We start from the raw sequence: 27953 nt of genomic DNA on the forward strand, positions 1-27953 counted from the left end.
GGATCACCCCCTAGGCCAAAGGCAGGTGCTAAACTGCTGAGCCACCCAAGTGTCCCAACCCCTGTATATTTTCTTTAGAGAAATGTCTATCAGATCCTTTGCCCATTTCTTAATTAGATTGTCTTTTTTTTAAAGATTTTATTTTATTTGTTTAGAGTGTGAGCAGGGGAAGGGGCACAAGAAGAGAGAAGCTTAAACAGATTCCATGCTGAGTGTGGAACCCGTTGCTGGGATCCATCCCATGACTCCGAGATCATGACCTGAGCCGAAATCGAGTCAGTTACTTAACTGAGCCACTCAAGTGCCCTAAAAGTTGTTTCTGTTTTTTTTTTAAATTGAGGTATAATTGACATCATTAGGTGTACAAGACAGTGATTCAATGCATATGTTACAAAATGATGATCATGGTAAACCTAGTTACCATCTGTCAGCATACAAAGTTGTTACAGTATTACAATATTCCCTAAGCTATACGTTCTATGTCTGTATTCTTTAAATATTCTAGATACAAGTCCTTAATCAATTACATGGCTTGCAGTATTTTCTTGCATTCTAGGAATTCTTTTTTCACTTTGCTGATAGCATCCTTTGATTCAGAAGTTGATTTTGATGAAACCCAATTATCTGTTTCTTTTATGACTTATGTTTTTGCTATCCTATCTAAACATCCATTGCCAAATCCGAAGTCATAGTATTTGCATCTGTATTTTATTCTAAGAGTGTTGGTTTCTTTACTCTTACACTTTTAGGTTTTTAGTCCATTTTGAATAAATAAAATCTTTCAAATTTCTCTTTTAGTTTATGCACATAAATTTTATACTTCCTTTGTTAAATTTATTTTTTATTTTTTAATTTTTTAATTTTTTTAAAATTTATTTATGATAGTCACACAGAAAGAGAGAGAGAGAGAGAGAGAGAGGCAGAGACACAGGCAGAGGGAGAAGCAGGCTCCATGCACCGGGAGCCCGACGTGGGATTCGATCCCGGGTCTCCAGGATCGCGCCCTGGGCCAAAGGCAGGCGATAAACCGCTGCGCCACCCAGGGATCCCTGTTAAATTTATTTTTAAATATTTTGTTTGTTTTTAGAGAGAGACTGCGCACATGCATGTGACTGAGGGGTTGGGGAGTGGTGAGCAGGAGAGAGAATCCCAAGCAGAGATATAATGCAGGGCTTGATCTCTTGACCTTGAGATCATGACCTAAGCTGAAATCAAGAGTTGGATGCTTAACTGACTGTGCCACCCAGGCACCCCAGTATTTTATTCTTTTGATGCTATTTTACATGGAATTGCTTTCTTAATTTCATTTTTTTAATAATAAATTTATTTTTTATTGGTGTTCAATTTGCCAACATACAGAATAACACCCAGTGCTCATCCCGTCATGTGCCCCCCTCAGTGCCCGTCACCCATTCACCCCCAACCCCCGCCCTCCTCCCCTTAATTTCATTTTTGGATTGGTCATTTTTAGTGTACAGAAATGGTTTTTTAAAATTTTAATTTCAGTTTTTTTTGAGATTTTATGTATTCATGAGAGAGAGAGAGGCAGAGACATAGGCAGAGGGAGAAGCAGGCTCCCTGTGGGGAGACTGATATGTGGGACTTGATCCTAGGACCCCGGGATCATGATCTGAGCCAAAGGCAGATGCTTAACTGACTGAGCTACCCAGGTGTCCCTATTTTTTTAATTTTTAAAGATTTTATTTTAGTTTAGTTTAAAGATTTATTTACTAGGGGCAGAGGGAGAGAAGCAGACTCCCCGCTGAGTGAGTTGATAGAGGGCTTGATTCTCATGACTCAGATTACGACCTGAGCCAAAAACAATTTTGGATGCTTAACCAGCTGAGCCACCCAGGCACCCCAAGATTTTATTTTTAAGTAATTGCTACATCCAGTGGGGGATGAACTTAGAACCCTGAGGTCAGGAGTCATGTGCTCTTCTTACTGAGCCAGCCAGGCACTCCCATATTCTATTTCTTCTTGAGTAGTTTTACTAGTTTGTGTTATTCTTTGAACTTATCCATTTTGTTTAAATTATCTAATTAGTTGGCATACAGTTCTTAGTATTCTTTCATAATATTTTATTTCTGTAGTGTAAGTGGTTCTGTCCCTTTTCATTTCTCATTTTAGTAATTTGAGTTCTTTTTCTTTGTTAGTCAAGCTACAGGTTTATCAATTTTGTTGATCTCAGGGAACTAGCTTTTGATTTTTTTTTTCTTCTGTATCTTTTCCATCCTCTATTTCATTAATTTCCACTCCAATCTTTATTATTTCCTTCCTCTTGCTTACATTGCTTAGTTTGCTTTTTATTTCCCATGTGTATTAAGACTTTTAAAAAATTTATTTATTCATGAGAGACAGAGGAGGGACATAGGCAGAGGGAATAGCAGACTCCTGATGCAGGACTCGATCCCAGAACCCCAGGATCATGCCCTGAGCTAAAGGCAGAGACGCTCAACCACTGAGCCCCCCAGGCGTCCGGATCTAGTCTTTTATAAAGTTGTTCTAACATTTGTGTTTTTTTTTTTTTTAACCTTTGTTTTTTTGTTGGATCTTCTGCCTACATTGAAAAGGTTTTTGAATCCATTTTGTAATTCATGCTAATGGGATATACCTGTACCCTTAGGAAATTTAACAAGAAAAAAAAGGGATGGGTAATTTTTTGAGGGTGAGGGTGGGGGAAAGGATAGCCCAGATCTGTTGTATACAAAAAGGGAAAAGCCAGTGAAGACTGAAACATTAAAAATATATAAGAGCTAAAAATTGATGACACAAGGTCCTGTGGTGGCTGAAGGATAAGAATCATGAGCCTAGGTCAGTAAGGTTTGCCTGGGAAGGAAGAAATGATGAATAACTAAAAGGAAAATAGGGTGGGGGTAAGAGCTGTGTTTGATGTTGGTGGGGAGGAAAGCCATTCTGAAAAGATTCTAGGTTATTTGTTGGCTGAGGATAGGTTCTGAAGAGAAGGAAATAGAGATTTATTTTTCCAGGTTGAGGTTGGAGATAACCAATTTGTAAAGTCAGTGTTCATTGACTCACTCAGTTTATGTCAGAGACAAAGAATACTTTTGGTGTTCAAGAGTCCATAAGATAACTTCACAAGGGTACAGTTGCTAGAGATGTGGTGGCTGAAGCTGAAGATTAAGAACTTTTGTTCTGTGGTTTAGTTAGGAACAACCCCCTCCTTCTCCCACATCAGTTTTTCCCAGTAGAGATAAGGAATATATCAACCATGTTATTAAGCTTTGTATATACTGTTATCTCTTTTTATAGATGAAGAAACTGAGGATCAGAGAGATAAATAACTTTTGGTCCAAGGTTGTATAGCTTAGAAGTGGCAGTCAGAATTTGAACCAAGACACTCTGGATCCAAACACAGTGGTTTTTTGTTTTTTGTTTTTTTAACCACTATGCTATGCTTATTTGATAACCTTTTCATGAGACTTGTGGCAGATTTCTTGCAAATAACTATGTGCTTACAGCAATTTTCACTTCTTAATTCATCAAGTCCCCACTACTCAGCAGATACTGTGCTAGGAGCTAAAGCTTCAAACCCTGAGCTGTATTCCCCTTAAGGAGTCCCTGAAAGTGCTACTTTGTATTCATTCTCTCTGCCCCCCCTAGATTTTACATGTTCAATTTTATGTATTTATTGTATTTTTTTTCTTTTTTATATTTATTGTATTTTAAGCAGGTTCCAGGAACCTAATGTGGGGCTTGAACTCATGACCCCTGAGATCTAGAGTTGCATATTCTACTGACTGAGCCAGCTAGGCACCCCTCATATTTAGTTTTAATATAAAGATGCTATATGTCACCAGTTAAATAAATTTGCAGAAAAATTAAGCAAAAGAAAATGCATTCTATCCTGTGGCTTTTACCCTCTGAGGCCCATATATTCCTCAAAGTGAAGGCATATAGTTTGGCAAGAAAAGATAAATTTTATATCTTCTAATCTCTGTAGATTTGATTTTTAAAAAACGTATGTAAATATTTTGAAATGTACAAAACTAGAGAAACTAAACCTCAGTATATTCAACTTAGATAATTATTAGCTCATGGCCAATCTTGTATCATTTATACCTCTACCCACCCTTGTCCTACCCCCAGATATTTTGTAGATATTCTATCATTTCAACTGTAACTGTAGTTGAGGAGTGGGGACTTGTGTGTATGTTTGTGTATATGTATGTGTGTGTGAATATGTACATATATAACACCATAATTTTAATTTCACACTTAAAATTTTAGTATTTATTTTTTTATTTTTTATTTTTTTTTAAGATTTTATTTATTTATTCATGGGAGACACAGGGGAGAGAGGCAGAGACACAGGCAGAGGGAGAAGCAGGCTCCATGCAGGGAGCCCCATGTGGGACTAGATTCTGGGTCTCCAGGATCACGCCCTGGGCTGAAGGCAGCGCTAAACCACTGAGCCATCCGGGCTGCCCAGTATTTATTTTTAATATCAAATATATAGTGAGTGTTCATTTGGACTGTCTTAGAACTTTTTAATTTTTAAAAAAGATTTTATTTAAGAATGATTTATTTTAGAGGGGTGGGGAAGGGACAGAGGGAGAGAGATAATCCTACAGCAGATTCTCCACTGAATGTGGATCCCACAGGGCTGGATCTTAGGACCTCAAGGTCATGACTTGAGCTGAAATTAAGAGTTGGCTGCTTAGCCAACTGAGCCACTCAGCCCCTGTCTTAAAACTTTTAAAAACCTTTGTTTTAGTTAGTTTCCAGGTGAGGTCCACATATTTTGATTGCTTAATGGGGGTTTTTAGGCCTCTTTTATTCTACAGATTTTCCGCCTGTCTCTAGTATTATTTTGCAATATGTATGTTATGTGTGTGGGTATCTGTGTGTGTATGCATATTTTTAAGTCTTTATTTTTTAAAGTAGTTTTAGGTTTACAACCAAATAGAGGAGGTACAGAGATTTCTTATTAATTCTGCCCCCACACATGTGTAGCTTTCCCTATTATCAATATCACTCATGAGAATGGTATTTTTTTCCATATTTGACACATTATAATCACTTAGAGTCCTTGTTTTTTTTTAATATTTTATTTATTCATGAGAGACACAGAAAGAGGGAGAGACAGAGACATAGGCAGAGGGAGAAGCAGGCTCCATTCAGGAATCCCAATGTGGGACTTGATCCCTGGGCTCCAGTATCATGCCCTGGGCTGAAGGCAGGTGCCAAACTGCTAAGGCACCCAGGTGTCCCTCAGAGTCCTTGTTTTACCTTAAGGTTCACTTTTGGTGTTATGTATTCTATGGGTTTGGACAAAAGTATAATGACATAGTCATCATTATATCAAAGTATTTTCACTGTGCCAAAAATCCTCTGTCCTCTATTCATATCTTCTTCCCATTCCTGGCAATCAATTATGTTTATACTGTTTCCATAGTTTTGCACATTTGTAATCATTCACTATATAGCCTTTTCAGGTTGGCTCTTTCACTCAATATGTGTTTTGCCATGTCTTTTATAGCTTAATTGCTCATGCCTTTTTTCTTTTTTTTCTTTTTTTTAAGATTTATTTATTTGAGAGAGAGAGCACACACACATAGCAGGGGGAGGGTAGAGGGAGAGAATCTCAGGTAGACTCCCTGCTGAGCACAGAGCCCAAATTGGGGCTGAATCTCATGACCCTGAGATCACAACCTGAGCCAAATTAAGAGTTGGCCACTTAACTGACTGAGCTACCCAGGCATCCCTAGTTCATATCTTTTTAGTGGTGAATAGTCCATTGTCTGGATGTGTAACAGTTTGTTCATTTACTTGCTTCCAAGTTTTGGTGATTAAGAATAAAGCTGCCATAAACATCTTTATGCAGGTTTTTGTGTGGGCATGTTTTCACTTCCTTTGGGAATGCGATTGCTAGATCATATGGTAAGAATATATTTAGTTTTGTAAAAAACTGACAAACTGTCTTTTGTACCATTTTGCATTCCCACCAACAGTATATGAGTTCCTATTGCCTCACATCTTGCCCAGTTTTGGGTGTTATCAGTGTTCTGAATTTGAACCATTCTTATAGGTATATAGTAGTGTCTTGTTGTTGTCTTGGTTTGCATTTCCCTAATCACATATGATGTGGAGCATCTTTATGCTTATTTGCCATCTATATATTGTCTTTGATGAGGTGTTTGTTAAGGTCTCTGGCCCATTATTTAATTGGGATGTTTATTTTCTTACTATTTTTGTTTTCTTATTGTTAGGAGTTCTTTGTATATTTTGGATTAGTTTACCAGATAAGTCTTTTATAATGATTTTCTCCCAGTCTGGCTTGTCTTTTAATTTTTTAATATACTCTTTAATAGGGTGTAAGATTTTAATTTTTTAAAATTAACTAATTAATTTGAGAGTGAATGAGTATATGAATGAGAGGAAGAGGGAGTAAGGACCTGAAGTAGACTCTGCACTGAGCACAGAGCCCAACATGGGACTCTATCACATAACTGCAAGATCATAACCTGAGCTGAAACCAAGAGTTGGATGCCCAAACAGCTGAGCCCCAGGTACCCCAAGATTTTAATTATAATAAAATCCAGCTTATCAATTATCATTATTTTAAGTTTTATTAATTTAAGTAATCCATAACTCTGTGTGTGGCTTTAACCCATGACCCTGAGGTCAAGAGTCACATGGTCTTCTAACTGAGCCAGCTAGGTGCCCCTCAATTATTTCTTTCATGGATTGTGTTTTTAGTATTGTGTCTAAAAAGGCATCACTATACCCATTGGTTTTCTCCTATGTTATCTTCTAGGAGTTTTATAATTTTGTGTTTTACATTTACATATATGATCTATTTTGAGTTGATTTTTATGAAGGGTTTTAGGTCTGTGTCTAGATTCACGTTTGGTTTTTGTTTTTTCATATGGATGTCCATTTGTTCCAACATCATTTGCTGTAGTATTGTATTTGAGGCATTGAATCACCTTTACTCCTTTGGATCTATTTCTGGGCTCTTTCTTCCTTTCCATTGATCTCTTTCTCTATTCTTCCACCAGTACCACACTGTCTTGATTACTGTAGCTTTTATAGGAAGTCTTGAAGTTAGGTAGTGTCCGCTTTCCAAGTTGTTCTTTTTCAAGGTTATGTTGGATGTTCTGGGTCTTTTGCCTTCCATGTAAACTTTATTGATACTCACAAAAATAACCTGCTGGGATTTTTCTTAGGATTGCATTACATTGGTAGATGAAGTTGGGAAAAACTGATAACTTTAAAAAAAATTTTAATTCCCATATAATTAACAGTGTTATATTAATTTCAGGTATACAAATTAGTGATTTAGCAGTTTTGTATATCACCCAGCGCTCATCACAAGTGTACTCCTTAATCCCCATCACCTGTTACACCCATTCCCTTGATCCTCCCCCAGCCATCAGTTTGTTCTCAATAGTTCAGAGTCTGTTTCTTGGTTTCTCTCTCTCTCTCTCTCTCTCTCTCTCTCTTCTTTCCCTTTCCCTTTCCTCATTGTTTTGTTTCTTAAATTCCACACAAGTGAAGTCATACAGCATTTGTCTTTCTCCAACTGACTTATTTCAGTGAGCATTATACTTTTTAGTTCCATCCATGTTGTTGCAAATGAACAGATTTCATTCTTTTTTATGACTGAACAATCCAACTGATATTTTGATAATATTGAGTCTTCTTATTTGTGAACATGGAATATCTCCATATCCATGATATCCAGTATCTCTCCATTTATTTAGTTCTTCTTGGATTTTATCAGTTTTTAGTTTTCTCATATAGATCTTGTACATATTAGATTTATACTTAAATATTTCCTTGTTTTGGGGTGCTGATGTAAATGATATTGTATTTATGGAAAGGAGTGGTGAGAGGGGACATCCTTGCCTTTTACCTGATCTTAGTGAGAAAGTTTTGTTTCTCACCACTAAGTATGTTACTTGTAGATTTTTTGTACTAAGGCTTTTCAAATTGAGGAAGTTCCCCTCTGTTTATGGTTGAAAGTTGTTACTAGGAATGAACGTTGGATTTTGTCAGATGCTTTTTTTTTTCATCTAGTGATATAATCATGTGATTTTTCTTTTTTCAGTCTGTTGATGTGATAGATTACATTGATTGATTTTTAAATGTTGAGCCAGCCTTCCATACCTGGAATAAATTTGTTTGCTTGTGGTGTGGAATTCTTTTTATACATTGTTGGATTTGGTTTGCCAATATTCTGTTGAGGATTTTTGCATCTGTGTTCATGAGGTTTGTCAGTAGTTTTCTTTTCTTTTTATTTTTTTAAATTTTTTATTTATTCATGATAGACATAGAGAGAGAGAGAGAGGCAGAGACACAGGCAGAGGGGGAGAAGCAGGCTCCATGCAGGGAGTCCGATGTGGGACTTCCAGGATCATGCCCTGGGCTGAAGGTGATGCTAAACCGCTGAGCCGCCCAGGCTGCCCGAGGCTAATTTATTTTTAGTTAGGCTGATTTTTATTGATCTTTTCAAAGAACCGGCTTTTGGCTTTGTTGATTTTTCTCTGTTGATTTCACATTTTCAGTTTCATTGATTTCTGTTCTAATTTTTATTATTCCTTTTCTTCTGCTTGCTTTGCATTTAATTTGTTCTTTTTCTAGTTTCCTAAGGTGGAAACTTAGATGATTGGTTTTGGCTCTTTCTTTTCTAATATATGTATTCAGAGCTATAACTTTACCTTTAAGCACTGCTTTCGCTTTATTTACTTTTTTTTTTTTAATTTTTTTTTTTTAATTTTTATTTATTTTATGATAGTCACAGAGAGAGAGAGAGGCAGAGACACAGGCAGAGGGAGAAGCAGGCTCCATGCACCAGGAGCCCGACGTGGGATTCGATCCCGGGTCTCCAGGATCACACCCCGGGCCAAAGGCAGGCGCCAAACCGCTGCGCCACCCAGGGATCCCTGCTTTCGCTTTATCTCATAAATTTTGATAAGTTGTGTCTTCATGTAGATCAAAATTTAAAATTTCTCTTGAGATTTCTTCCTTGATCCACATTTTAATTACAGGTGTGTTGTTTAATCTCTGTGTGTTTGGGGGCTTTCCAGTTATTTATTTTTTTTTTCAAAGAAACTGTGGTAGTTTGTTATGTAGAGTTTTTCCACAGTCTGGATTTTGCCATTGTTTGACAGTGCTATAATTTTTTGCTGTTTCAATTTTTTTTTTTTTTTTTTTTTTTTTTTTTTTGCTGTTCCTCTGATAGCTGTAATTCCTTTAAGTTGGAAGTTAGAGGTAGATGCTTGCTTAGATTTAGATTTGATGTTTTTGATAGGGCCTTGTACTTCCTTAAGGGAGTTAATTAAGTCTGGTTGTCTGGTTGGTTTTGTATTTTGGTGGCCATAAATGATCATTGCCTAGATTCATTAAATCATCAGAGTTTATTGTACTTTTGACTTTTAGTATTAATTACTCTTGACCTTTCTGACTTAGAGTATTTCATTTCTCTGTTTTGTTTTTTTTTTTCTTGTATTCTTGGTTACTCTTCCACAATTTCCTTTGTATGCTGTTGTTTTTCTGTATGTACCTTAAATATTTTATGTTCCTTGAGATTCTGACTTGGGTACCCAATAGTACTTTGTACATTCTGTAGGTCTGTAGGTCTTTTTGTTTTGTTTTAGAAGCTACCACTTCGGGGGATCCCTGGGTGGCGCAGCGGTTTGGCGCCTGCCTTTGGCCCAGGGCGCGATCCTGGAGACCCGGGATCGAATCCCACATCGGGCTCCCGGTGCATGGAGCCTGCTTCTCCCTCTGCCTATGTCTCTGCCTCTCTCTCTCTCTGTATCATAAATAAATAAAAATTAAAAATTAAAAAAAAAAGAAGCTACCACTTCTACTCTGATTCCTTAGAGTTCTCAGCATAGTACTTTTATTCTAAGCTTCAGAACCATATATCCAGGATGTGTCCTAGGTCTACTGTGTTTCTTCTCTGGGCTTCTCAGTCATCATTCTTCTGGTTTTCCTCTTACTTCAGTGGCTGCTGCTGATCTGTCTCCTTATCCAACTCTCCTTGAAAGGCAGTACAAATTAAGATTTAAGAGTTCTGGTTCTGGTGTCAGACTATTTGGGTTTATACACTGTCCTGACTATTAGATGTTTCCTTGGGCCAGTTACTTAACTTTCCTATGTTTCAACTCCTCTGTAAAAGGTGACTAATAGGCATCCCTTCCTCATTGGGTTTTATGAAGACTTAAAGAATTAATATATCTAAAATATTTAGAACATCAGCAGCTATTATTTGCTATTATGACTATTATTCCTCATTCTACTGACCTCAGATGTAGTTATTTTCCGTATTTTGTTCTTGCTTTTCCTCCTCTTACATTCCCATGTCATCCATTCCCAGTTTTTTTTTAATGAAGCAGCTTTTATTTATTTATTTTTTAATATTTTATTTATTTGAGAGAAAGCACAAGCATGAGGAAGGGCAAAGGGAGAGGGAGAAGCAGGCTCCCCACTGAGCAGGGAGCCTGATGTGGAGATTGATCTCAGGACCCCAAGATCATGGACTGAGCCACCCAGATGTCCCAATTCCCTCGTTTTTTTTTTTTAAATTAATTAATTAATTCTTTTTTTTAAAAGATTTATTTATTTATTTATTCAGAGAGAGCGAAAGAGAGAGACATAGGCAAAGAGAGAAGCAGGCTCCATGCAGGGATCCCGATGTGGGACTCGATCCCGGGTCTCCAGGATCACACCCCGGGCTGCAGGCAGCACTAAACCGCTGCGCCACCGGGGCTGCCCTAATTAATTCTTTCATTCATTCATGTGAGACACAGAGAGAGAGAGAGAGGCAGGGACATGGGCAGAGGGAGAAGCAGGCTCCATGCAGGAAGCCTGATGTGGGATTTGATCCCAGGATCACGACCTGAGCCACCCAGGTGTCCCTCCCACAGTTTTATTAAATACTGTCTCTATGCCAGTTAATTCCAAGTGTTTGTCCTTTAGTCTCATAGGTTTAAACTCTATGGAATCTAGAAAACCTCAGCTGATCATTTGGGGAATCCTGAAGGTGAAACAATGACTCAGATCTGTGCTGAGTTGAGATTTGAGATGTGAGGGCTGGAACTTTATACCAGGGTTGGACCTTTATGCCATCCAGATCAGTTTCGGATATGGGTCTGCATGGGAAATGGTCTGACCTTGGGTAGAGCAGCTCTTTTCAGTTGATGTCCCATAGATGAGGGCTGACTGTACTCCCAGCAGCTCTAATAGTAAGTTCTTTGTTCCTATTAAGGATCCAGGTGTCATATTACAACATCCACTACACTGCCATTTCCCCCATCTCCAGAATGACTTGGTCATCTACCTTGTTGTTCAGTGACTTAGGAGGAGTAGTTTTTCATTTCTTCTTCCTCTCTCCTTGATTCTTTTTTTTTTTTTTAAATTCATGCTAGACATAGAGAGAGAGAGAGAGAGAGGGAGAGGCAGAGACACAGGAGGAGGGAGAAGCAGGCTCCATGCCGGGAGCCCGACGCGGGACTCGATCCCAGGACTCCAGGTCCCGGGACTCCAGGATCGCGCTCTGGGCCAAAGGCAGGCGTTAAACCGCTGAGCCACCCAGGGATCCCTCTCTCTTTGATTCTATTGAAACATTTTCTGCCTTCAAAATATCTATCTCAAACATTCTTTTCTTCTTAAAAAAAAAGTCTTATCAATAACACCTTTCTCTTTCCTCTTCCCTGACCTCACAAGTGCTCTCTTTACCTCCACTTTTGCCCCTTGGCAAGCTCTGCCACATAGCAAACAGTCCTCATGACAGATCTGGCCACTCTTATGTCACACTTGAAAGGCTTCTCCTTATACTTAGGATAAAATGTCAATTCTTTGCCCTGGTCTGACAGATCTGACTCTTGCCTCTGTCTCTAACCTGTCTCTAACCTTCATCAGCTGTGCTTCAGTCACATTGGTTTCCTCTCATCTCATAGAAAAAGCCAACCTGTTTCCCATCTCAGGACTTTAGCTCTTCCTTCAATCTAGAGTGACAGTAATCTTTATCTTTCACGTCCTTAGGTCTTAGCTTAAATATCACCTCCTCAAACTCCAGAGAGACAAAGAAGATTCTTGACATTCTTCTTCCTTTCCTTACCCCGTTTTATGTTCTTGTTTGTTTCCTTTAGAACACTTACTACATTTCTTAAAAGTTTTAATTTAAATTCCAGTTATATAACATACAGTGTAATATTAGTTTCAGGTATACAATTTAGTGACTCAGCACTTCCTGTATCAGCTGATGCTCATCACAAGTACCTTCCTTAATCACCATTACCTATTTGTAATCTGTCTGTCCCACTTCCTCCCTCCTAACCATCATTTTGTTTTCTATAGTTAGGAGTTTGTTTCTTTTTTCTTTTCTCCTTTCTTTTCTACTGAGAGGGAGAGAAAAGAGAGAGAGAGACTATACTCTTGGGTCTTGGGGTGGGGTGGGACACAGAAGGAAGAAGAGAATCCCAAGTATGTTCCCCACTCAGGGTGGAGCCTGCCTTGGGGATTGATCTCATGCCTGAGATCACCATTTGAGCCGAAATCAAGAGCTGAGCACTCAACCAGCTGAGCTTCCCATATGTCCCAAGAGTCTGTTTCTTGGTTTACCTCTTTCTTTTCCCCCCACTTTGTTCCTTTCTTTTGTTTCTTAAATTCCACCTATGAGTGAAATCATATGGTACTTGTCTCTCTCATAACTTATTTTGCTTGGCATAATACAATATTCTGTAGCTCCATCTGTGTTGTTGCAAATAGTAAGATTTTATTCTTTTTTATGGCTGAATAATATTCTCTGTCTCTCATATATACACACACACACATATATACATTTACATATGTACGTGTGTGTGTGTGTGTGTGTTTACATGTACCATCTCTCCTTCATCCATTCAGTCGATGGGCTCTTTCCCATAATTTGGCTGTTGTTGGTGATGTTGTTATAAACATCAAGGTAGGGACGGCTGGGTGGCTCAGTGGTTGAGTGTCTGTCTGCCTTTGGCTCAGGGCATAGTCCTGGAGTCCTGGGATCAAGTCCTGCTTTGGGCTCCCTGCATGGATCCTGCTTCTCCTTCCTCTGTTCCTCTGCCTACATCTCTGCCTCTCTCTCTGTCTCCGGTGAATAAATAAATAAAACCTATATAAAAAAATAAACATCAGGGTACATGTGTCCCTTTGAATTAGTATTTTTTTTATTCTTTGGGTAAATACCCAGTAGTGTGATTGCTGGATCATAGAGTAGTTCTATTTTTCACTCACTATTTTTTTTTTCACTATATTTTTAATGTTAGTAGTTTTCTGTTTGTTCAGTGTTCTCCCTCTAGGGTGTAAGTAAGCTCCATGTTGGCAGGAGCCATGTTTATTTCCTTCACCATTCTTAGCATCTAGCATAGCTGACATTTCACATACAGTGAACTCTCGGTATTTGTTGGATAAATGTATGAATGAAAATACTGAATTCTTCCTCAAAGTCTGAGGTATAGGGACTTCCTTCTTCTTGTCTTGGTAGTGCAACTTAACACAAACTGGGAAGCTGGGAATCAGCTTAATATACTTTTTTTTTTTTTTCCCCTTAGTTCTTTGCCCCGGTCTGTTCAGCCACCATGTTCTGTCAGTCTTAGTTTAAACTTTTATCTTTCATTTTGAAAAAACATTAATAATACCTTGCCGTATCTCACTCCCACCAAACACCATTGTAATTATTTTAGTCACATAATTGGTCTTTTTAAAAATGTAGTTATGACCATTCCTTTTTCTGCTTCAAAATTTAATTGTTCTTTATTGTCCATAGGATAAAAGTCTGGGTTTCCTAGCTTTGTGTACAGACCCCATCTGCCTTTTACCTTCCTTCCACTTTCCTTTTTAGCTTTTACACCACTGTGTTCCAATAGTGTTGGTCTACTTAGGATCTTTCCAAGTAAATCTGCTCATCTGTGCCTCCTTGTCTTTGATATGTTCTTCCACCCTTCACTGTCTCCCTTCACTCCCCCAAACTGATATTTAGTCTTCAAAACTTTTCCCAAAGTTAATCTTATGTGCACCAGCTCAGGAGTGGTACAAATCAGTACTGCATGTCAGTACACTATTATTAATCCTTTATTTACCTGACATGCCTTTCTAAACTGAACTCCTTGTCACAGGGGTCAAATTACCTTGTGTGCCCATTTCTTTTTTTTTTTTAATTTTTTTTAAGATTTTATTTATTTATTCATAGAGACAGAGAGAGGGAGAGGCAGAGACACAGGCAGAGGAAGAAGCAGGCATCATACAGAGAGCCTGACGTGGGACTCGATCCAGGGTCTCCAGGATCACGCCCTGGTCTGCAGGCGGCGCTAAACCGCTGCGCCACTGGGGCTGCCCTGTGTGCCCATTTCTTAACACAGGATCTCACATATAGGAGATGCGTAGTAAATCTTTTCTAAATAAAATCTAGTATAACCCATTCATTTTATAGATGAGGAAAATGAGGCCTACAGAGGTAAGTGACTTGTCAGAGGCTGTCCATTAATTTGGTTAAAAGTAATCATTGGTAGTGTTATTTTTATTTTATATATCCTCTACTTATTTATCTGTTTTGTCTTTTGTTGTTGTTTTGTTGAGTGTATGAACAAAGTTACTATGGATAAAACTATGGGCTCTGGAGTTGAACTAGTTTTGATTCCTGGTTCTGCCACATATTTTGACTTTGAACAAGTTACTGGAGGTAACTGGAGCTCTTTAAGCTCCAGTTTCCTCAGTTATAATAGTAATAGTATTATGGTATTGTTATAGTATTATAAAGAATAAGTGAAGTAATCTGAGTAAAGGGTTTAGAACAATGCTTCGCAGGGTGTAAGCAGTAAATGTAGTCATTGTTATTATTAGCATCTGTCATTGTTCATTGGCCACAATGCTTCCTGGAAAAGGCATGAGATTTAGTTATTACAAGCTGGTTTTGGTTCTCTTATAGGGAAGCTGACTGATAGAACAGCAAGCATTTTCCAAGGCAACCAAATGAAACTGAAGCTGGTCAATATTCAAAAAGCTAAAATCTCGACAGCTGCATTCACAAAAGCCTTCTGCCATCACAAAGTCATTGAGCTAGATGCTACTGCAGTGCACACTGACCTCCCAATTTCAGACATCCTAAGCGGACTCTGCAGCAATAGTTGGATCCAGCAAAACCTTCAGTGTCTCCTCTTGGACTCGACAAGTATCCCTCAAGATTCAAGACTCCTATTTGGTCAGCTCACTGGTCTTCGCGTTTTAAGTGTTTTCAATGTTTGTTTTCATAGTGAAGACCTGGCTAATGTTTCTCAGTTACCAAAACTGGAAAGCTTGGATATCTCCAATACTCTGGTCACTAACATTTCTTCACTCCTTACCTGTAAGGATCGACTCAAATCTCTGACTATGCACTATCTGAAATGCCTGACTATGACCAAACCACAAATTCTTGCAGTTATTAGAGAACTTAAATGTCTGCTTCACCTTGATATTTCTGATCACAGGCAACTCAAATCAGATCTAGCTTTTCATTTGCTGCAGCAAAAGGATATTCTGCCTAATATTGTGTCACTGGATATTTCAGGGGGCAATTACATCACTGATGGAGCTGTAGAACTGTTTATACAACAACGACCTGCAATGCAGTTTGTGGGACTATTGGCTACGGATGCTGGTTATTCTGACTTCTTTACTGCAAAGCAAGGCTTGAGGGTTTGTTTTTTATTTGAAATAAGTTTGTTTCCTTTGTTCAGAATGTTGTTAGGCTTTTGTTGTATATCAGAATATATGCTAGGTATTAGAGTTACAGAGACAGATAAAATTCCTTAAGGAGCTTAACAGTAATTTTTATGTAGCTACCATGTGGTAGGTTCTGGAATTATGACCTTAAACAAGATATGGTCCAGGCCTCCAGGGTCTTCTAGGCTAGTTTGGTATGATAAATGTAGCCATTTATACATTCCCTCCTATGTACCAGATGCCACATTGTGCGTGTTGTTTTCCTCTTTAATCCTCCCATTTTATAGATGAGGAGATGGAAACTCAGAGGTTAAACTGATTATTCATTATCATATAACTACCTATTAAATGGTAGAGCTAGGATTTATTTATTTATTATTTTTTAAAAATTTTTTGATCTAGGACTTGTATCCAGGTCTTTGTAACTCTAAAACTTATGCTGCTCACTTCTATATAATTAGTTAGGCAGGTGATCAACATTTTTGGTGAAGGTATGAGAGAAAACAATTTTGAAAAGAATCTTTTTTTTTAATTTTTATTTATTTATGATAGTCACACACACACACAGAGAGAGAGAGAGAGAGAGAGAGAGAGAGAGGCAGAGACACAGGCAGAGGGAGAAGCAGGCTCCATGCACCGGGAGCCCGACGTGGGATTCGATCCCGGGTCTCCAGGATCACACCCTGGGCCAAAGGCAGGTGCCAAACCGCTGCGCCACCCAGGGATCCCCTTGAAAAGAATCTTTAAAAAAAGTTTTAACAGGGCACCTGGGTGGCTCAGTCGGTTAGGTGTCTGACTCTTGATTTTGGCTCAGGTCATGATCTCCGGGTTGTGAGATCGAGCCCTGTGTGGGTTCCACATTCACTGGAGAGTCTGCTTGGGATTCTCCCTCTCTTGCCCCTCCCCCTGCTGGTATGTTCAAGTGCTCTCTCTCTCTCTAGCCCTCTCAAATAAATAAATCTTAAAAATACGAAAGAAAAAAGTTTTGAACATTGCCAGAATAAATTTATAGCCAATCATGCTATATATATATTTTTAAATATGGAACACCTTACAAATTTGCATCTTATCCTCGCTTAGGGGCCATGCTGATCTTTTCTGTATTGTTTCAGTTTTAGTATATGTACTACTGAAGTGAGCACTCTTGGTGCTGTTTTTAAAACAGCATATATTTAAGCATTTGTGTTCCAGAATATATTTTTTTAAGATTTTATTTATTTATTCATGAGAGACACAGGGAGAGAGAGAGAAGCAGGCTCCATGCAGGGAGCCCGACGACGTGGGACGAGGACATGGGACTCGGACTCGATCCCAGGTCTCCAGGACCACGCCCTGGGTTGACCATGCCCCGAGATGAAGGCAGTGCCAAACCGCTAAGCCACTGGGGCTGTCTCAGAATATTTCTTATTTAAAATAGTGCAGTGCTTGGGTGGCTCAGTCGGTTAAGTGTCTGCCTTTGGCTTAGGTCACGATCACAGAGTCCTTGGATGAAGCCCCTTGTCAGGCTCCCTGCTCATTGGGGAGCCTGCCTTTGCTTGCTGCTCTCCCTGCTTGTGCTTTCTCTCTGTCAAATAAAATCTTTAAAAACAAAACAAAACAGTGGTTCCCTACCTTGGTTGTACATTGTAATTATTTTGGAAGCTTTGAAATGTACTGATGCCTGTGTTTGATCTCCCACAGATTCTGATTTAACTGGTCTGGGAGTTGGTGTGGGCATCAAAATTTTGAAAGTTCCCATGTAATTCTAATTTGCAGCCAAGGTTCAGAACCACTGCTTTAAAATGATTTATAATTATGCAATAAGTAATTCTTTTTAGAATGAGAGAATAAAGTTATTTGCAATTATTAGTTGTTTTTATTTATTTATTTACTTACTTATTTAAGTAGGCCGTATGCCTAGCATGGGGTTTGAACTCACACCCCAAAGATCTAGAGTTGCATGCTCCACCGACTGAGCCATCCAGGCACCCCTGTACTGGGTTTTATTACCAATTTTCATCCGAATCCACTGGGAAATTGGATGCTTCTGCTTTTGTTTCTTGGCCAGGAATCACTTGATCCTGAAACTTTTGTGTGAAGACATGATGGACAGTCAACCACACACACCATGATGGTGGAACAAAAGAGAGAGCTGTTTTCACATTTTTGTTCTTTTGATTTGAAAATAGCAATTGTATTTTGAAGTCCTTTTATATTTTTAAAAAAGATTTATTTTAGAAAGAGAGCATGTGAATGAGGGAAGGAACAGAGGGAGAGAATATCCAAGCACACTTCCACTGAGCATGGAGCCTTAGCGTGGCTAGATCTCATGACACTTGAGATCAAGACCTGAGCTGAAATCAGGAATGTGACTCAGCCAACTGAGCCACCCAGACGCCCCTGAAGTCCTTTTAAATTTCTGGCATGTCTAATGAAGGTGGAAGCCATATCATATCATTAGGCTTGTAATAGAGATAATGTGAACTTTCAGATGTTGAGAATTATTTACCAGGAATGTATACCTAGGCCTGTTTCAGATGAATAGCATTTAGTGTCACAATAATCAAAAGACTGCAGGAATTGGGGAAAAATTGTTTTTAGCATGTTAGAGCTCTTGGTATATGCAATAATATGGGACAAATGCTGGAATATTTTATTGATGGATTATGCATATAGTTGAGATACTATCAAAGTGGGTATGCTAAAAGAAAATGGGAAGCTATGTTTCGGTGACCTTATCTGGTATACGTGTAAATTTAGTTTACTTTGAAAATTTTAAATTATGCATTATATACAGTGTTTGATATTATTGGGATGGAGAGGAGAGACCACAATCTATCCAGTACTAAGAAACTCTAAAATATCTTAAGCCAGCCTTATGTAGACTGTAAGGTATGGCAAATTTAAAAGGTATGTTTCAGGAAACCTTTTATTTAGTGGAAATATATGTTTCATATCAGATGCAGAGTATACCAAGTATCTTAGTTGTTTGATCAAAAATTTGCTCACATTTAATATGGATAAAATTAAATGTCAGCAAATACCCTTAAATACAACAAATGTTATTTATTGCACCCCAAATTAGAATGGGTAACATGTACCTAATTCCTTGAAAGTAGGTATAAGGGGGAGGTGCCTGGCTGACTTAGTCGGTAGAGCATACAACTCTTGATCTTAGGATCATGAGTTCAAGCCCCATGTTGAGTGTGGAGCCTACTTAAAAAAATAAAAAACAGGCAAAAAGGGCACCCAGCATTAGTATCAAAAGCCATGCAATATCTTCATTAGGTAGGAAATCCTTGTTGATCCACTGGTGGGGTGTGGAAAGAATCCTTTTTGAAGATTGTTTTGTAGTGGCATCTGCAGGAAGCCAAAGAGAAGAGAGGGTGAGGCAACAGCTATTTGGTCTTCTGCTTGGTTTTGTTGTGGCTTATTCATTGTTCCTTTTCAGCTCTTACATCTGATTGTAAGACTTTTTTAAAAAATTTTTTATTTTGTTTTGAGAGTGAGAGAGGAGAAAGAGAACACAAGTGAGCATGCACAAGTAGGGGGAAGGGCAGAGGGAGCTCCCTGCTCAGCAGGGAGTCTGCAGGACTTGATCCCAGTACCTTGGGATCATCACCTGAGTTGAAGGGACTTAACCAACTGCACCACCTAGGCACCATGATCATAAAACTAAAAAATTTTAGAATATATTCTTTAGATTATTATGTGTAGGTCCTTGGGCCATTAATCTATTTTTAGTACTTAAAATTTGTTTTGAAAAAACTTTTAACTTGGTGGGTCGCTAATTTTAAACATTTTGACCACATTTATTTTATCGTATCCTTTTTTTTAAAAAAAGATTTTATTTATTCATGAGAGACAGAGAGAGAGAGAGAGAGAGAGAGAGAGGCAGAGACACAGGTAGAGGGAAGCAGGCTCCATGCAGGGAGCCTGACGTGGGACTTGATCCCGGGTCTCCAGGATCACGCCTGGGCTGAAGGCGGTGCTAAACCGCTGAGCCACCAGGGCTGCCCTAGCGTATCCTTTTTTTTTTTTTTTTTTAAGATTATTTATTTATTTATTCATAGAGACACACAGAGAGAGAGGCAGAGACAGGCAGAGGGACAAGCAGGCTCCATGCAGAGAGCCCGACGTGGGACTTGATCCAGGGTCTCCAGGATCACGCCCTGAGCTGCAGGTGGCGCCAAACCGCTGTGCCACCGGGGCTGCCCCTATCGCATCCCTTTTATACACAGAATTTTTTTCTGAACCATTCGAGAGTAGGTGGCATACATCATGTCCCTTTAGCCCTTAATGCTTGAGTTTTGTATTCCTAAGAGCAATGATATTCTCCTTAATGGCCAAGTTACAATGGTAACTTGTAGTTACCAAGTTTCAGGAAGTTTAACATTGATGTAGTGCTTTAAACAATTTTTTTTAAAAGATTCTATTTATTTATTCATGAGAGACAGAGAGAGAGAGGGAGAGGGGCAGAGACACAGGCAGAGGCAGAAGCAGGCTCCATGCAGGGAGCCCAGTGCGGGACCAATCCTGGGTCTCTGGGATCACACCCTGGGGATCACACTCTGGGCTGAAGGCGGTGCTAAACCACTGAGCCACCCAGGCTACCTGATGCAGTGCTTTAAATAATCTTACTATGCACATTTACAATGTTGATTAATCCCAGTAATGCCCTCTGTAAAATATTTTTCCTTTTAGTCCAGGGTCATTTTTGCATTTATTTTTCATGCCCCTCTGTAATTTAATCTGGGAGAGTTACCTAGTCCATCCTGTTCTTTGTGACACTGATATTTTTTAAGATTATAGACTAGCTTTGTTTTGTTGACTTTTTTTTTTTTTTTTTAAGATTTTATTTATCAGGGATCCCTGGGTGGCGCAGCGGTTTGGCGCCTGCCTTTGGCCCAGGGCGCGATCCTGGAGACCCGGGATCGAATCCCGCGTCGGGCTCCCGGTGCATGGAGCCTGCTTCTCCCTCTGCCTATGTCTCTGCCTCTCTCTCTCATTCTGTGTGACTATCATAAATAAATAAAAAAATAAAAAAAAAGATTTTATTTATCATTTGAGACAGAGAAAGTGAGAGAGAGCACAAGCAGGGGCAGAGGCAGATGGAGAGGGAGAAGCAGGCTCCCAGCTGAGCAGGGAGCCTGATGTGGGGCTCTGATCCTAGTACCTTGGAGTCCCGCATCGGTCTTCCTGCATCGAGCCTGCTTCTCCCTCTGCCTTTGTCTCTGCCTCTCTCTCTCTCTCTCTCTCTGTGTGTGTGTGTCTGTCATGAATAAATAAAATCTTTAAAAAATAAATAAAAAATAAATAAACTAATACTTCCGGGTGTTCATCCTCACACCATTCTCCTTCGCCTTTCCCCATTCTGTTTTTTTTTTTATCACTTTTCCACAGTGAGAACTTGATTTTTAGCAGCATCAGCACATTTGCTTAATCCTACAGTATATATAAAAGAGTTTTCAGAATTGCTATACCTAACTACAGTGAAACACAGACCTGCTAAAAAAGAGTTGAAGATTCATTTGCTGTTCTTTTTTCTTTTTTCTTCCTAGACTGAGGGTATAATCAAGGTACTAAGCAGATGGATGTATTTAGGTTCTCTTATTTCCTCTTCTTATACAATAGGTAGTAGGTACTTTGCATTTATTACCTAACAATATGTCTTGAAAATCACCCCATGTCAGTTCATATTTCCATCCTTTTTTTTTTAAAGATTTTTTTCTTAAGATTTTATTTATTTATTCATAAGAGAGAGAGGCAGAAACACAGGCAGAGGGAGAAGCAGGCTCCATTCAGGGAGCCTGATGTGGGACTCAATCCCGGGTCTCCAGGATCAGGCCCTGGGCTGAAGGCGGTGCTAAACCGCTGAGTCACCCGGGTTGCCCCCATTCTTTTTTTTTTAAGTAATCGCTACTCCTATCATGGGGCTCAAAATCAGGACCTGGAGATCAAGAGTCACATGTTCTACCAACTGAGCCAGCCTGGAGTCTTAATATTTCCATTCTTTTAAAAACTTTTTGAATGGCAAACTATATAATATAAAATTTACCATCGTAATATAAAATTAAGATGGTAAGTATACAGTTCAGTGATATTAAGTACCTTCATAATGTTGTGCAACCATCACCACCATCCATCTCCATAGCTCTTTTCATCTTGTAAAACTGAAATTATATATACGCATTAAACACTAACTCCTCATTCCCCTCTCTCTACAGACCCTGGCAAACGCCATTCTACTTTCTGTTTCTATGATTTTGGCTAAGTACTTCATATGAATGGAATCATAGAGTATTTGTCTTTTTGTGATTGGCTTATTTCACTTAGCATAATGTCCTCAAGGTTCATCCATGTTGTAACATATTGCAGAATTTCCTTCTCTTTTAAGATTGAATAATATGTGTGTGTGTGTGTGTGTGTGTGTGTGTGTGTGCGCGCGCGTGCGCACATTTTTCCTTATCCAGTTATTGTCTTTGGACACTTGAGTTGCTTCCATGTTGCTTTCAACTATTGTGAATAATGCTGCTATGAACCGGGTATTCAGATACCATTTTGAGACTCTGTTTTCAGTTCTTTTGGTATATACCGAGACTTAAAGTTGCTGGATCATATGGTAATTCCATTTTTAATTTTTTTTTAAATTTTTATTTATTTATGATAGTCACAGAGAGAGAGAGAGAGAGGCAGAGACACAGGCAGAGGGAGAAGCAGGCTCCATGCAGGGAGCCCGACGTGGGATTCGATCCCGGGTCTCCAGGATCGCGCCCCGGGCCAAAGGCAGGCGCCAAACCGCTGCGCCACCCAGGGATCCCCTCATTTTTAATTTGTTGAAGAACTGCCACACTGTTTTCCACAGCAGCTGTACAATTATATATTCCCACAGTGCATAAATATTCCAATTTCTCCACATCCTTGTCAACACTTGTTTGTTTGTTTGTTTGTTTTTTTAAGATTTTATATATTTATTGCCCGTGGCTCGTGGTTTGGCTCTGCCTTTGGCCCAGGGTGTGATCCTGGAGACCCGGGATTAAATCTCATGTTGGGCTCCCTGCCTGGAGCCTGCTTCTCCCTCTGCCTCTCTTTCTCTCTGTGTCTCTCTCACAAATAAATAGATAAAATCTTAAAAAAAAAAAAAAAAAAAAGATTTTATCTGTTTATTTGACAGAGCACAAGCAGGGGGGAGTGGCAGGCAGAGGGAGAAAGAGAAGCAGCCCTCCTGGCTAAACAAGGAGCCCAATGTGGGGCTTAAACCCAGGACCCTGGGATCATGACCTGAGCCAAAGGCAGACGCTTCACTGACTGAGCCATGCATGTGCCCCAACACTTGTTACTTTCTGTTTTTGTTTTTAAATGGTAATAATCCTAGTGAGGGTGAGGTGGTATCTCATTGAAGTTTTGATTTGCATTTCCCTACTGTCAGTGATTACTAAGCATGGTTTCATGAGCTTATTGGCTATTTGTTTCTTTGGAGAAGGTCTTACTCAACTCCTTTGCCCATTTTTGAATAGGGTTGCTTGTTTTTTGTCGTTGTGTATAGGAGTTTTCTCTATATTGTGAATATAGATACCTATTCATGTATCCATCCCTTACCAGATATATGATTTGCTGATACTTTCCCCTTTCTGTTGGTTTCTTTTTTACTCTGTTGATGCACAAAATTAAAAATTTTTGGTCTGAGGTGCCTGGCTGGATCAGTTGGTAGAGCATATGACTCTTGATCTCAGGGTTGTGAGTTCAAGCCCCACGTTGAGTGTAGAGATTACTTTAAAAAAACTTTTTTTTTTAAGTCCAATATATAGATTTTTTTTCTTTTGTTGCTTTGGTATCCTATCCAATAAATCATTGCCATGCCATTGTCATGAAGTTTTGTGTTTCCTTCTAAGAGTTAAATAGTTTTAGGTTTTATGTTAAGGTCTTTGATCCATTTGGAGTTAATTTTTTACATGGTGTAAAGTAAGGGCCCACAACTTTATTCTGCATGTGCATATCCAGTTTACTTAGCACAATTTTTTTTATTTTTTTTAAGATTTTTTATTTATTCATAGAGATGCAGAGAGAGAGGGGCAGAGACACAGGCAGAGGGAGAAGCAGGCTCCATGCAGAGAGCCTGACGTGGGACTCGATCCAGGGTCTCCAGGATCACGCCCTGGGCTGCAGGTGGCCCTAAACTGCTGCGCCACCGGGGCTGCCCACTTAGCACAATTTCTTAAAACAAACAAACAAACAAACAAAAAAAAAACTGTACTTTCCTTGTTACTTTCCTTGTTGAATGGTTATGGAACCCTTGTCAAAAATCATTTGACCACATATATGATCATATATGCAAGTGATTGTTTTGGGAGCTTTTTATTCTATTCTATTTCTCTATATGTCTATCTTTATGCCAGTACCACACTGTTTTGATTACTGTAGCTTTATAGTTAAGTTTTGAAATTAGGAAGGTAAGTTATCCAGTTTTGTTCTTTTTCAAGATGGCTTTGTCTAGTTGGGGTTCCTTGGAACTCCGTATGAATTTAGGATGGGCTTTTCTGTTTCTGTAAAAAAAAAAAAAAATCTCTTTACGGGAGTTTGGTAGGGATTACCTTGAATATGTAGATCATTTTGGGTAATATTGATATCTTAAGTCTTTGATCCACAAACATGTCTTTCCATTTATTTATGACTTTAATTTCTTTTTTTTAAAGATTTATTTATTCATGAAAGACACAGAGAAAGAGGCAGAGATGTAGGTAGAGGGAGAAGCAGGCTCCATGCAGGAAGCCCGATGTGGGACTTGATCTCAGGACTCCAGGATCTCGTCCTGAGCCAACAGGAGAAGCTCAACCGCTGAGCCACCCACGCGTCCCTGTGTCTTTCATTTCTTAATTAACTTTTTATCAGTGGTTTATAGTTTTCATTGTGTCTTTCACCTTCTGAGTTAATTTCTAAGCACTTTGTTATATTATTATAAATGGAATTGTTTTAATAATTTCCTTTGTAGATTATTCATTGTTATAGAAATATTGCTGATTTTTAAAAAAGATTTGAGAGAGAATGAGAGTGAATGGGGGGAGGGGCAGAGAGAGGTAATCCACAAGCAGACTTCCTGTTGAGTATAGAACCAGATGTAGGACTTGATTTCACAGCCTTGAGATCATGACCTGAGCTGAAACCAAGAGTTGCATACTCAGCCTACTGAGCCACCTAGATACGCCAAGATGTAGCTGATTTTTGTATGTTGGCTTTGTTTCCTGCAATTCTTAGTTCATTTATTAGTGCTCATGGTTTTTTTGTGTGTGCGTGGAATCTTTAGGCTTTTCTGCATATGAGAGGATATTATCTACGAACAGATAATTTTACTTTTTCCTTTGCAATTTGGATGTCTTTTATTTCATTATCTTGCCTAATTGCTCTAGCTAGGACTTCCAGTACCCACTAAAAGCGGTGCTAAGGGGGAAATTTATAGCTTTAAATGCTTAAATTAAGAAAACAAGAAAAATCTCACATCAACAACTATCTTTACAACTTAAGAAACAAGATAAAGAACAAATTAAACCCAAAACTAGCAGAATGAAGGAAATCATAATGATTATAAGCAAAGATACATGAAATTGAGAATAACAAAATTAGTAAAACCAAAAGTTGGTTCTTTGAATAAAACATAAAAACCATTAGCTACCAGATGGACTAAGAAAAAAAGAGAGGATTCAAAATACTAAAATCTGAAATCAATGTGGGGATATTCCTACCAATTCCTACCCAAAAGTCGTAAGAGTATTATGAACAATTATGCTGCAATAAATTGAATGACCTAGATGAAGTGGACAAATTTCTAGAAACATAAGACTTAATAAGACTAAATCCAGAAAAAATAGAAAATTTCAAGAGACCTATAACTTAGGAGATTTTTCTTGTTTTCTTAATTTAAGCATTTATAGCTATAAATTTCCCCCTTAGGGATCCCTGAGTGGCGCAGCGGTTTGGCGCCTGCCTTTGGCTCAGGGCGTGATCCTGGAGACCCGGGATCGGGTCCCATATCGGGCTCCCGGTGCATGGAGCCTGCTTCTCCCTCTGCCTGTGTCTCTGCCTCTCTCTCTCTCTCTGTGTGACTATCATAAATAAATAAATTAAAAAAAAATAAATTTCCCCCTTAGCACCGCTTTCAGTGTGTCCTATAAGGTTTAGTATGTTGTATTTTTGTTTTCATTGTCTCTAAATATTTTCCAATTTCTCTGTGATTTTCTTCTTTGAGCTATTGGTTGTTTAAGAGTATATTACTTGGAGAACTGGGTGACAGGCACTATAGAGGGTACTTGATGGGATGAGCACAGGGTGTTATGCTGTATGCTGGCAAATTGAATTTAAATTTTAAAAAAGTATATTACCTAATTTCCATAAATTTATAAATTTTCTGGTTTTACCTCTATTCTAACTTCATCCTGTTTTCAGAAAAGACAACTTTGTATAGGTCTCTTTTAAAAAAAAATCTATTGAATCCTAATTTGTGGTCTGACCTATGGTCTATCCTGGAAAAGTCCCATGTGCACTTCAAAGAGTGTGGATGCTAGTGTTGTTGGTAGAGTGTTTTCATATGTCTGTTAGACCTAGTTGGTTTATTGTGTTAGGGCCTGTTTCTTTACTTCTGTCTGGTTGTTCTATCCATTATTGACTGGGTTGTTAAAGTCTCCATTATTGTAGAAATATCTATTTTTTCCATTTAATTCTGTCAGTTTTTGTGTCATGTTTTAGTGGTCTGTCATTAGGTAGATAGATGTTTGGGCTTATCATATCTTCTTGCTGTTGTACTGAACCTTTTATTAATATATAATGTCAGTTTGCTTCTTATAACCTCTTTTGATTTAAAGTCTACTTTGTGTAAAGTACTATAGTCAGCCCTACTCTCTTTTGGTTATATTTGCATGGAATATCTTTTTCCATCCTTTCATTTTTCATGTTGCTGTGTCTTTGGTTCTAAAGTGGGTCTCTTATAGACAGTGTATAGTTGGATCATGTGTTTTTTTTTATTAATTCTTCCAATCTTTGTCTTTTGATTGTAGCATTTAATCCATCTACATTTCAAGCAATTAGTGATAAGGAAGGACATGTCATTTTGCTCTGTGGTTTCTATATGTTCTGTAGCTTTTTTGTTCCTCATTTCCTGTTTTTTTTTTTGTTTGTTTAGCTGATTTTTTTTATAACAAAATGTTTAACCTTCTTTCTCTTTTCCTTTTGTGTATATTCTGTAACTATTTTCTTTTGGTTATCATGGAGTTACATTTAATATCCTAAAGTTAATTTGAATTTATACCAGCTTCACCTCAATAACATAAAAAACTGCTAATTTACATCTTTATCCCCACCCTTTTAATCAATGATGTCCCCAAATTACATCATTATACAGTGTCTGCCCCAGAGTTTAAAATGGTAATTCCTTTTGATCCATTTGCCTATTAAATCATGTAGAAAATGGGGGCACCTTGGTGGCTTAGTCAATTAAGTAGCTATCTTTGGCTCAAGTCATGATGTCTGGGTCCTGCAGTTGAGCCCCATATTGGGCTCCCTGCTCAGCAAGGGAGTCTACTGCTCCCTCTACTTTTCCCCTCCTTCCTGCTCATGCTTTCTCTAAAATAAAAAGATAAAATTTATAAATTATGTGGAAAACAAAATTTGGAGTTACAAACCAAAGTTATAACAGTTTGGAGTAATATTTTTTAGAAAATGTATTAGTTTCTTGAATACTATAGAAAACAGAGTCACAAACAAGTTTTTGGGTTTGTTTTTTGTTTCTTTTTTTGTTTTGTTTTGTTTTTAAGTAATTTGTACACCCAACATGGGGCTTGAACCCACAACCCCACGATCAAGAGTCACATACTCTGCCAACTGAACCAGCCAGGGACTCCTACAAACCAGTTTTAATATATCTCTAGCTTTTTAAGTTGCCCTTTTGTTTACCTTTATTGAGATCTTTATTGCTTCATATGATTTCTTCTTACTGTCTAGTGTTACTTTATTTTACACTGCAGGATTCCTTTGAGCATATCTTACAGGGCAGGTCTAGTGGTAATGAACTTCTTCAGCTTTTGTTTATCTGGGAATATCTTGATTTCTCCCTCACATTTGAAGGGCAGTTTTGCTGGATATAGAATTCTTGATTGACAGGGTTTTTTTTAAATTTATTTATGATAGTCACAGAGAGAGAGAGGGGGGCAGAGACATAGGCAGAGGTAGAAGCGAGCTCCAAGCACCGGGAGCCCGATGTGGGATTCGATCCAGGG

The 27953-nt window shown here is 38.5% G+C and overlaps 1 protein-coding gene and 1 non-coding gene across 2 annotated transcripts in view; one reads left to right on the top strand and one right to left on the bottom strand.

Moving 5' to 3' along the window:
- ZYG11A (zyg-11 family member A, cell cycle regulator) overlaps positions 1-27953 on the top strand; it is a 78183-nt gene that overhangs the window by 13694 nt on the left and 36536 nt on the right. The window contains exon 3 of the mRNA XM_055306144.1: positions 14936-15684. Coding sequence (XP_055162119.1) covers positions 14936-15684 — 749 coding nt within the window. The remainder of the gene's footprint in view (positions 1-14935; positions 15685-27953) is intronic.
- On the bottom strand, positions 16747-16853 carry LOC129498034 (U6 spliceosomal RNA). Its single transcript, XR_008662066.1, has one exon. It is a non-coding gene; the product is annotated as a U6 spliceosomal RNA (small nuclear RNA).

The sequence above is a fragment of the Nyctereutes procyonoides genome, unplaced genomic scaffold (genome assembly GCF_905146905.1).
Source record: "Nyctereutes procyonoides isolate TBG_1078 unplaced genomic scaffold, NYPRO_anot_genome, whole genome shotgun sequence".
NCBI lineage: Eukaryota > Metazoa > Chordata > Mammalia > Carnivora > Canidae > Nyctereutes > Nyctereutes procyonoides.